General features: G+C 40.4%; 1 protein-coding gene across 1 annotated transcript in view; it reads right to left on the reverse strand.

The window, feature by feature from the left end:
• Positions 1-853, reverse strand: part of LOC142310727 (ovostatin-like) — a 60,759-nt gene extending 59,906 nt beyond the window's left edge. Inside the window, exon 1 of the mRNA XM_075348353.1 lies at positions 737-853. Coding sequence (XP_075204468.1) covers positions 737-804 — 68 coding nt within the window. The 5' untranslated portion in view covers positions 805-853. The remainder of the gene's footprint in view (positions 1-736) is intronic.
• Between the last annotated feature and the right edge of the window lie 11,227 nt (positions 854-12,080).

The raw sequence follows: 12,080 nt of genomic DNA on the forward strand, positions 1-12,080 counted from the left end.
TAGAGGGATAGATAGATAGGTAGATGAATAGGTCTCCTCTCGTCTACTCCTCACATGGTCGGCCTCTGACTGTTGCAGCCGGCGTATCACTCCTGTAACCACTGATTGACTGCAGCAATCACTTGCTCTGGAGCCCCTGACTTCTACAGGGGCTTTCATACTTTATAGCCGGTTCTCAGAACAATATTACTTAAATATGGGCACTTGGGGCAGTGGGCATTAATACTTGTTAAGGGGCATTATTACTTTCTGCAACACTTGGGTCGTTGCTACTTTAAACGGGATGTCTTGGGTACGATGAGGCATTTCAGGCATAATTACATTATAAGGGGGCACTCGCACCATTGTTACATTATTAGCCGGCACTATTTACTGTATAAGGGGGCACTCTGCTAACTATAGTGATAGAAAGGGGGCTTCTAAGATTTCTACACATTGAATGTGACCCATGAGCATTTTGTAGAAATGAATTTGCCTCTTAATATTAGAAAAATTAGGGACCCTGATTGACGCCAATTATTTGTAATTCTGATGAGCCAATTAGGCAAGCTAATGTTTGCAAAAGTTGAGTATCTAAGCCTGCCACCTGTGATACCATCAGAGTATCACTGCAGTTCCTATCCTATGATGCACAGTGACAGAATGATCATTGATGTGAATGGATGTAGCCTGTGCCTTGCTGGGATTTCTGGTTCTTGCCTCTCCCCGCTCTCCTCCCCGTTGCCCTGTGACTTACGGCTCTGCTCTTCCTCCATTGATGAGGCACAGGAGGGCCAGGCTCAGGCTGATCCCCGTCAGGTGCATGGTGCAGACCGGCAGAGCTCTCCTGCTGCACCTCAGTGCACTCCACCTGTCTATATGCACCTGTGATTGGGGCGGAGACTTCCTTGTTTCTCAGGGCGTAAATTCTGCCCAAAGGAGACTTGTCAGCACAGATCTTGTCAGCACAGATCTTGTCAGCACACAAGGAGCCTTGTCGGTAAAGAAAGGAACTGTTCATAAAGCTTCTGTTCATGAGAAATGAAGCTGCAATTACAAAAATAAACCCCAAATATCTGGAATTTGCTTTTGTCACTGCAAAAAAATGTATTAGATCTGAATTTGGAAAACTCAGCACCCCACAGGGATCGTACACACATACAGTGCAACATTTCTGGATGTGGGCATCCGATTATCCAGAAATTGCGACTTCTGTATTGATGTGCGGATATTGTCAGGGCATTGAATTGATTGATTTGTATCCGTCACTTACACTTTCCATTTCCTTATATTTATATGCTGTATCTGGGATCAAGGCTACAGGGGTGCAAAGGTCCATTTATTCGGTTCCCTTTAAATATCATTGTAAGCTTTGCTATTACTGGATGTTCAGGCCATATTTGGATTAAGAGTGATGATGATTATCTGTTGACTAAAAAATAGACCTCTATACAGCATCTAGTATCCAGATCCTACCCAACAACTATCACACCTATCACACCTATGAAGGTGATGAAGGCTTCTGGGCAAAATATTTGGTGAGGCCACCATACCACTTTTTGGACAAAGACCACCTTAACACTTATGCAACTCATAGGGGGAATTTACCTTTTCCACATCAGTCAATCATTTTTTTTTAGAGACATAATGTATGGTCAACCCTTCATCGCCTATTAAGTTCATAAGATCATTAATGATTGACCATCTTTAGGAGCCTCCTCAGTGCTCATGGTGATGAAGGTCCCAAGGCATATGTCCTTCCTATAATTCAGCTCTGGTCATATAAATAAGGGTAATAGCTTAATTGTGAATCTGCCCCACTGCCGATGAGGTTGTCTATACTTTGATTTCATGGTTTGTTACAATGTTGTTGGGTTTCCATTCTCAAATCCCAGCCTGGGCCTTTAGGTCCCAGGATCCATGATCCTTGATCCTTTTTCTTGATTCATAACTTATTTTCACTGTGAATCCCTTTATTATCTGTGAAGATCTGAGGTTGTGGATCATAAAAATCATTTAGGCAAGTTAATCATTTAATTATTTGTATTCTTCTGTCCACGGTTTTACAGCAACTCTGAGTAGATGGCCAAAACGAGATGAGCCCAGTTCACAAGATCCCAAATCATGACAGGTAGTTCTACTGCCCCTGGACCAGGTGATATTCACTGTCTCCCTACTTTTCGTTGACACACATCTTTTGTATATACTACGTGTGGTCTGCAGTCACAGCGTATGCTCCTCCAGACCATGGATACCACAACCGTAACACATATATCCAGCTCCAGCCGGCAGCAAATCTCAACCTCTCATCAGTTTCCTAAGCACCTCAAGCCACCCACTGTTTTGAGCATGGCCACCAAGAAACACAATCCCCATCCACATAATGGGACTAGTGGCATGTGAGAACAATGGCTTAATTGAGGCTCCTGAGATACTACCAAGAGTAATGGAATGATTGCTTTACTCTAATTACCAATCTCATTCCTGGCCTTCTGTGTACTTTAAACTGACAAGCAAGGAACTATCCAATGAAACACAACAATGAGATCGAAGTAACCAGTGCTCCTTGCTGGAAAAGGTTTTCATTCCTTTGAGCCGTGAACTCCATTCTACCTATGTCCTTTTGCACAATATTTTTAGTTCGCGGCCAACTCCTCATCTATTCAAAAGATAGATGACAACTTATTGATTTGTGAGTGACAGTCAAACCACTAGAACCTGCACCAATCAGAAAAACAGGGCATTTTTATCCCTATTAGCATGGAGCAGCAGCGCTCATATTTGACCTTTGAATTTTTAAAGCAGCCCCATCAAAAAATTAATGAAGTGGCTGTCGGGCATCTAAGCTGCCACTTGCTTTTGAAATGGACATATAAATGCTCAGCTCTACCACTCAGTACCAGACCTAAATGATTAACAAGTTATCTGCTATCCCATGGACGGATGCTCATCCCCTTTAAGGATACAGTTCTATTGTAGAGGGAGATCTACAAAGATTTTCTCTACCCAATACCAAAGGGAAGAGAAGACCAAACAGGTTGGGCATCTACTTTCAACAAATGATTGTTTAATCACTCACAGTAGTCAAACAGGTATGAGCAAATGATTTCCATTTACAGTGTATAATGAATGAGCAAGCAATGATAATTTTTGCTCGCATAAGTAACTCCATGAATGATGAAAAAGAGTTTTTGACATGTTGTCCAGTCATTTACCCCATTCACATTACACTATTATTGTTCTGAATGGATCGTAAAAGTTAAAATCTGAGGGATTATCGACTTTTCTAACTCAACTATTTAATCTGTAGACCAAATGTGACCTATATATGTGATTGCGGAACCATGAGCAATGTATAATAGCATAGGGGGTATATAAAATAAACACAAACCCCTCTGTTATAATTTTATAAATCCCTTTATTAAAAAAATAGAAAAAAATAATAGGACTTGTATTGAAGGAATGAAGAATAGAAGCCGGGAATGTGCCAACACAAGCCAAAATAATGGACCATTGATAAAGTAACCATGTCCTCCGGGTGTGAAATAAGTCACCGGAGAAAACAAGTGCAAATTGTATCATTCATACAATTTGTATACACTGTATATATATATATATTTATATATATATATATATATATATATATATATATATATATATATATATATACACTAGCTGTACTCCCCGGCTTTGCCCGGGTTAATAACTGTTGTTAACAAAGTAGAATGTATTAACTAAAATTTATTCTGCACACAATATCCGCTGCCCGGGATAGTAACTGTCTTTCTGTTTCTCTCCCATTCTCTGTTTGTCTCCCCCTCTGTATATATCTCTTTGTCTGTCTGTCTCTTTCCCTGTCTGTCTCTGACTGTCTCTGTCTCTTTCTCCGTCTGTCTCAATCTCTTTCCCTGTCTGTCTATCTATCTCTTTCCCTGTCTGTCTATCTATCTCTGTCACTTTCCCTGTCTGTCTCCTTCCCTGTCTGTCTCTTTCCCTCTCTTTCCCTATCTGTCTCTTTCCCTCTCTTTCCCTGTCTGTCTCTTTCCCTCTTTCCCTCTGTCTCTTTCCCTGTGTCTGTCTCTTTGTCTGTCTCTTTACCTGTCTTTGTCTGTCTCTTACCCTGTCTGTCTCTTTCCCTCTCTGTCTGTTTTCCTGTGTCTGTCTCTGTCTTTTTGTCTGTGTCTGTCTCTTTACCTGTCTGTGTCTGTCTCTTAACCTGTCTCTCTCTTTCCCTCTCTTTCCCTGTCTGTCTCTTTCCCTGTCAGTCTGTCTCTTTGTCTGTGTCTGTCTCTTCTGTCAGTCTCTTAGCCTGTCTATGTCTGTTTCTTACCCTGTCTGTCTGCCTCTTTCCCTGTCTGTGTCTGTCTCTTTCCCTGGCTGCATTGTGACACACCAACATTCCATATAAGGGCGTGGCTGCGCATTCTTCTGAAGTTCTGGCTGCACTGTGGCTCCCAGCTCCATTCTCTTTAATGGAGGCAGGTTTTTTGGTGAATAACTGTAAAGCGCAGGGTTAAAATTTCCCCTCAAAACATAGCCTATGACGCTCTCGGGGTCCAGAAGTGTGAGTGTGCAAAATTTTGTGGCTGTAGCTGTGACGGTGCAGATGCCAATTCCGGACATACACACATACACATACACACACACACACACACACACACACACACACATACACACATTCAGCTTTATATATTAGATATCTATATATATATATATATATATATATATATATATATATATATATATATATATATATATATATATTTCTTGAGCAACATATTTATGCATTGTTTGGAGACATTTCAAAACTTCTGACTCACAAGTGGATTATGTCCAGTTAGACAAACAATAGGATGGCTCTCCTGAAAAAGAGAATTCTAAAATCCAAATTCTTTACCTTGTAAATTCGATACTGCTCATCTTCCAGGGTCACCTCGGCCCCCCACCACCTCCACTTCGAAATGTGTTTTTTTATGTTTATAATATTTCTTTCAACATTTGAATTAAAGATCTATTTACCCTAAACCATCATGAATCAGCTATTTGCTTGGATCTACCCCGCTTTAGAAGACCAGCACCGTAATAGATCGTTCGGTGCACATAGGCTGCCTTTGTTCTTGGGAAAATAGGACCTGTTTACACAGAGCGATTTGCTGACGAATAAACAAAAATCATTTCACCCAATGAACAAGCATTTTTCTTGTTTGTTGGGTGATCGGCAACCTGTTTAGACTACATGAATATCATGAAATGAATGTTCGTAGGAATGCTCATTAACGATAATTGTTCATTGTAAAGGAGCCGTACGTTTTTAATGTTGGGAAACCCCTGTAACTTTTTTTTTTAATAAACAAGTTAAGGGTATAATAAGTCATGCAGGGGTAAAACTACAGTGAATGCAACTATAACAACTGCTCTTGCGCCCTGCCCATTTTGCTCATGAGTGAACTATATGCTGTCCTGTAAATTAGACCATATTTTGCAGTAACTCCTGTTTTGTTGCCCCCCTTTTGTACAATAAAATTCTGCTCTGATAACACTGGGGAACGCAATTTTTTAGGAGTTAGGTCAGACAACTGTTCTTAATTAATTTTTGGATGCTGAATCCAGAAATGATCTCAGTTTTTCTCTATCACGTCAAGTTTTTGAACTATAGGATTTTTGTCTTCTCAAAAATATGTAAACTACTGTACCTAAAAAGTGTTGGTTTTTTTTGAATAGTACAAATATGAACAAAAAATGAAATATATAAGAAATAGGCATGACAAATATGTTTTTAGTTGTGACTACTCTTACAAGTTGCCACGTAGCTCTATATGAGTCGAATTATACTCAGATAACAAGTCTTATTACAGAAATCAGTGCAATTGTGCTTCTATGGCAGGTAAGTTGAGGAGGAAAAACTTGACGTGATAGAAAAAAACTGACTACATTTTTGGAATCAGCATGCCAATTTTAGTATAAATCAGCTCAAAAACCTAACTCAACAGAAATTTTTTTTCAAATTGTTCCCCAGGGTAATCCATACTCATTAATGCCATAGTCCTTTGCTGGGAGAAAATAAACAGGAATTGTTGTAGGTTGGGACAAATGTGTAATGTCTTAGTAGTGAAGGAGAGAGACGAAAGCCTTCAGTTCTTACCGCACCTTTCAATCAAACTTGGTCTGTACATATATTATATTAGTAACTGCCACGGTAGGAAGTGGGTCCACGGGACCAAGTTATCATTCACTGATCTGGAGGAGCGGACCTGGGTGGCCACCGAGTCTTCACTACTACCACTGGAGGTGGAAGCAGTTATATACGCTGGTAAGTGTCCACCAGGAGGCAGCCCCAGGGCATCTCGATACCTTGGCTGCTGGCGCCGCAATACGGAGACCAGGAGCCGGCGTAGAGGATAACAAAGTTGGTATGGATTGGAGAATGCTGGTGATGGAGTTCACAGGCAGGCTGGAGAACACCGGATGATCACAGACAGATACTACTGGACAGAATGGAGACAAAGTCACAGACAGAAACGGACTGCAGCTTAGAGCATAGGGACCTGACAACTATCACATGCAGACTAGCTATGGAGACACGTTGAATAGGCACCTTCCTATGAGAGAGGATGCCTTAAATACCCAGTACCTGTAAGGCCATGGGAAGGAGTTCCGAGTTAGGTGGCATTGGTCCTTTAAGAACAGAGGAGAGAGCACAGCTGCATTCCACCATGAATGCATGGTCCTTGGGAGCCAGATGCTAGGCTAGGAGGGACAGAGGAGGTAGTCGGGCCAGTCCAATGGTGCCTCTGCAAAGGAGACAGCGGGGATGCCAACTGAGGTGCAAGAGAGACCCGGGAGCCATAAAGCAGGACAAGGGAGGATGGGCAACAGACAGGTGAGTAGAAGATGGCATCGGCACTCCACTTTGGGAGCACCGGTGGTGTGATAGTTACCTATCCACAGATGATTCTGATTACTACATAGCATCTCTGTCAGAATTATACTGAATTACTCTTAGCTTATCTGCTTAGAACAAATAAAAAATTGCCAAAAAACCCAACTAATAATGCAGAGATAAAAGCTTGGAGAACTCTGCTAAACTGTTTATTAGCACAAAAGGTCTCGATGACAAGTTTAAAAAACATCTCGATAGATACTTTGGAACTGATGATACCAAGAATTAAATTATTAAATTGGAAAAGATGTGGTATACTTTTCCTTGACGATATTGTAAGTAATAAAGATATTATTCCTTTTGACATATTACTTATAAAAAACAATCTACCAATATCAGAGAAATATAAATGGACTCGTATATGGGAGTTTCTGCAAGAAACATATCTTCTATAAAAAAAATTACCCATCTTCATCATAAACTTACTAAACAACCCATTAAACATAGGTTTATGGAATACCAGTAACATATATTCAATTTTTAATGATGACTATACATTTAAGAAATTGAAATATATGGAATTTTGGGAAAAACAATTGAATACGACATATCAATCGAACAAATGGAAATTTGCATTAACCCATACATACTCGATGTCTACCTGTATATCCATACAAGAATCTTATTATAAGATTCTGGTTGAGTGGTACTATACCCCACAAAAACTACATAGATTCTCTTCTCATAATTCTGATTTATGTTGGAGAGAATGTGGAGAGAGAGGTACTACCAGTCATATTTTTTGGGGTTGTCCAAAACTGAAGGAATTGTGGAGAGATACAGAAATTCTCCTCCATAATGTAACCTCATCTGAAATTAGTCTCTCTGCGGAATTAGTTCTGCTATCAATTGGGATAGATGAACTTAACTTAAATTATAGACATATTACTTGTCATATCATACAAGTGATTAAAAATCTCCTCGCTGCCAACTGGAGAAATACTAATGTTCCATCTATACATGAAGTAATAGAAAGAATTTCCTCTCACAATCTTTACGAATTTAAGTTTGCTTTGAAAGATAGATTATATGATAAGTACTCGGTGAGATGGAATCTTTGGTCAAAGAAGTTCAATCCCAATCTTATTATATTAAATCCTTGAGTTAGTGGAGCTACTAGCTGTAAAAATGATTTAATTATATTCTCCGTCTTTTTTTATTCTAATAGTTAAGTTTAGCAATTTATGTGTTAAGAGATTCAGTTTAAATTTTCAGCTAAAACGCTACTATAACTCTAGTTTACCTTTTTCTTTAATCATATAGGCTTTCCCTTTCCCCCCCTCTTTTTTTTTGTTTTCCCCCTTTCCCGTGCTCCACTTTTTCTATTTCAAAAATTGAATGTTAATTTAACTTTAGATTGTAATTTAACTAATTGTTGTTAAATTTTACTGTGTGAACAATTAGTTTTGTTTGAACCAAATTTTAAAATAAGAAAAAATAAATATGTAAACATAGCATCTCTCTCAGCATTTTGCAGGTCTAAGAACAAGAAGTTAAGATTCTGCTGTCTAAAGGTCCAGTCACACTAAGCAACTTACCAGCGATCCCAACAACGATAGGGATCGCTGGTAAGTTGCTAGGAGGTTGCTGGTGAGATGTCACACTGCGACGCTCCAGCGATCCCACCAGCAACCTGACCTGGCAGGGATCGCTGGAGCGTTGCTACACAAGTTGCTGGTGAGCTCACCAGCAACCAGTGACCAGCCCCCAGCGCCGCGTGGAAGATGCTGCGCTTGGTAACTAAGGTAAATATCGGGTAACCAACCCGATATTTACCTTGGTTACCAGCGCACAGAGCTACACGTGCAGAGAGCAGGGAGCAGCGCACACTGAGCGCTGGCTCCCTGCTCTCCTAGCTACAGCACACATCGGGTTAATTACCCGATGTGTGCTGCAGCTACATGTGCACAGAGCAGGGAGCAGCACACAATGCTTAGCGCTGGCTCCTTGCTCTCCTAGTTACAGCACACATCGGGTTAATTACCCGATGTGTGCTGCAGCTAAATGTGCACAGAGCAGGGAGCAGCGCACAATGCTTAGCGCTGGCTCCTTGCTCTCCTAGCTACAGCACACATGGGGTTAATTAACCCGATGTGTCCTGCAGCTACATGTGCACAGAGCAGGAGCCGGCACTGACAGTGAGAGCGGCGGAGGCTGGTAACAAAGGTAAATATCGGGTAACCAAGGACAGGGCTTCTTGGTTACCCGATGTTTACATTGGTTACCAGCCTCCGCAGAAGCCGGCTCCTGCTGCCTGCACATTTAGTTGTTGCTGTCTCGCTGTCACACACAGCGATGTGTGCTTCACAGCGGGACAGCAACAACTAAAAAATGGCCCAGGACATTCAGCAACAACCAACGACCTCACAGCAGGGGCCAGGTTGTTGCTGGATGTCACACACACCAACATCGCTAGCAACGTCACAAACGTTGTTCGTTAGCAGCGATGTTGCTAGCGATGTTGCTTAGTGTGACGGGGCCTTAAGTATAATGTTATTGGTGCGTCCTATCACTGTCCATGAAGAAAAAAATAGATATTTGCATGGACTTTACTTATTGGAGTATTGGAGAGGGATCTCATTGGATCCATAATTCCAACAGATCATTTTGTTTATCTAAACTATTAGTGAGAAAGTTCACATAAACAATGAATTACATACTTGACCTCAACCATTGGATACTTGGTCTTGATCTTGACCTCAATCATTGGAGATGAACCTCATTGTACTCATTCATTTGAATAGCTCATTGTTGTCTTAACCTAAACCATGGGTGAAGGGTTTCAAATTACCAATAAATTCCACCACATATTTGTCTTGACCTCAACCATTAGTGAAGGATATCAGATTACCAATGAATTCCATTACATACTTTTCTTGACCTGAACCATTGGTGAAGGACATCCAATTACCAATTAATTTCATCACATACTTGTCTTGACCTCAACCATTGGTGAATTACATCAAATTACCAATGAATTCTATCAGATATTTGTCTTGACCTTAGCCATTGCTGAAGGACATCAAATTATCATTGAATTTTATCAGATATTTTTCTTGACTTCAATCATTGATGAAGGACATCAGATTACCAACGAATTCCATTAGATACTTGTCTTGACCTCAACCATTGGTGAATTACACCTGATTACCAATCAATTCCATCAGATACTTTTCTTGACCTGAACCTTTGGTGAAGGACATCCTTTATCAATGAATTCCATCAGATACTTTTCTTGAGCTCAACCATTTGTGAAGAACATCAGATTACCAATGAATTCCATCAATCACTTGTCTGGACTGCACCTATAGAAGAGGAACCTAACTGTATCCATGAATATGGATAGACACTTGTTTTGACTTCAACCGTCTTTGACGGACTTCACCATAACTAAGAATCCCAATAGATACTTGATCAATATGGTTATTGTTCTTGCGCTAAGCTATGTATGGTTCTGCAATGATCTAATTTGGGTTATTTAATTTTCATTGGAAGATAGTATTGAGCCCATATACAAAAGTCAATTAATACCTTTTATAATAAGTATTGTTCTAAAAGATTATGAAATTAGGTTGCATAACTTCTGATGTGTTCATCTTATTTGCAAATGTTCTTTGTGAGCAATGGTGTTAGATTTTTTTTTTTTTTTAGTTTAGCAATATCGTCTCTGGGAAAACACCTGAGTAGTTACACATCAATCATTTCTTCCTCTCCTTTATTTTTAGAGGACAATTTGTGCCCAAGGCACTTGTGACATATTGACATTGTACTCTTATTTGTGACTGTAGTGGCGATGAGACATTAGAAGGGAAGATGTCCTTTAGATCATGTGAGTTCTGCAACTATCATTCACTAGACTTCCCCACTTTTATGAAAAAAGTGTACGGCTATAAAGTGCTGGTGCTTGAGAGGCTCTGTTATATATTTTGCCCTGTTAGAAAGGATCTTCAAGATGCTTCTCTGTGTGTTTGAAATATGACGGTTAGTATAGATAATAAAATGTGTAATTTTTGTTAAACAGAATGTTGGCAAGACAAGACAATTAAACCAACTAATGGCAGAATAAATAAGAGGGGCTGCTGATAAGTCATTGGCTTTGTGATTTTTTTGTTTCTATGGTAAAGAATGTTACATCACATGAAAGTCTTTTGTGTCTAATATATGTGTTCAAAATGTTCTACGCACGCAGGGAAAACAAAATGGCGATATTCACAGTAACTGAGAGCAGAGGAGGGATAAAATTCATGTTTTTGCAAGGAAAATCCGCAAAGGATATTCATGGTGATATGTCGCAGACATTGGGGGGTCAATGTCCTTCATATTCCACAGTTAAGAACTGGGTTGCCAAATTTAAAACGGGCCACTTCAGCACTAATGATGAGGAATGTGCTGGACGACCGAGAGTGGTTGTTGTTCTGGAGATCGTCGATGCTGTGCACAACCTCATACTGGAGAATCCACAAATGTCAGCTAAAGCAATAGCAGACATCATGGGGATTTCCCGTGAACGTGTTTGTGTCATCATCCATGAACATTTGGACATGAGGAAGCTTCTGCAAAAAGGGTCCTCAAATGTTTGACAAGAGATCAGAGAAGCAGCGAGTGAAAACGTCCCGGTCCATTCGTCAGTGTTTCTGGACTGATAAGAACTTCCTGGATGGACTGGTCACTATGGATGAGACCTGGATTTATTTATATGACCCTGAAAATGAGGAGCAATCAAAAGAGTGGAGGCACAGTGGTTCTCCTCGTCCAAAGAAGTTCAAGGTGCAAAAATCAGCCACTAAGGTGATGACATCTGTGTTCTGGGATAAGGAGGGTGTGCTGCTAGTGGACTTCAAAAGGGTTCTGCCATCAAGGCAAGGTATTACATTGAACTTTTGGACCAATTGAAGGCAGCTCTGAAGGCCAAAAGGAGCAGAAAGCTGTCCAAAGGAATCTTGTTCCTGCAAGACACCCCCTCCGCTCACACTGCACAAGTGACCACAGCAAAACTGGCAGAGCTGGGCTTTCATCTGGTTGACCACCCACCTTATTCATCAGATCAAGCTCCCTCCGACTATCATCTGTTTCCAAACCTGAAGAAACACCTCAAGGGTACCAAATTTCACCCCACTTCTGATGCCATGGCTGCTACGGATGCCTGGTTTGAGGCACAAAC

This window comes from Anomaloglossus baeobatrachus, chromosome 5, assembly GCF_048569485.1.
Source record: "Anomaloglossus baeobatrachus isolate aAnoBae1 chromosome 5, aAnoBae1.hap1, whole genome shotgun sequence".
In the NCBI taxonomy this organism is placed as follows: Eukaryota; Metazoa; Chordata; class Amphibia; order Anura; family Aromobatidae; genus Anomaloglossus; species Anomaloglossus baeobatrachus.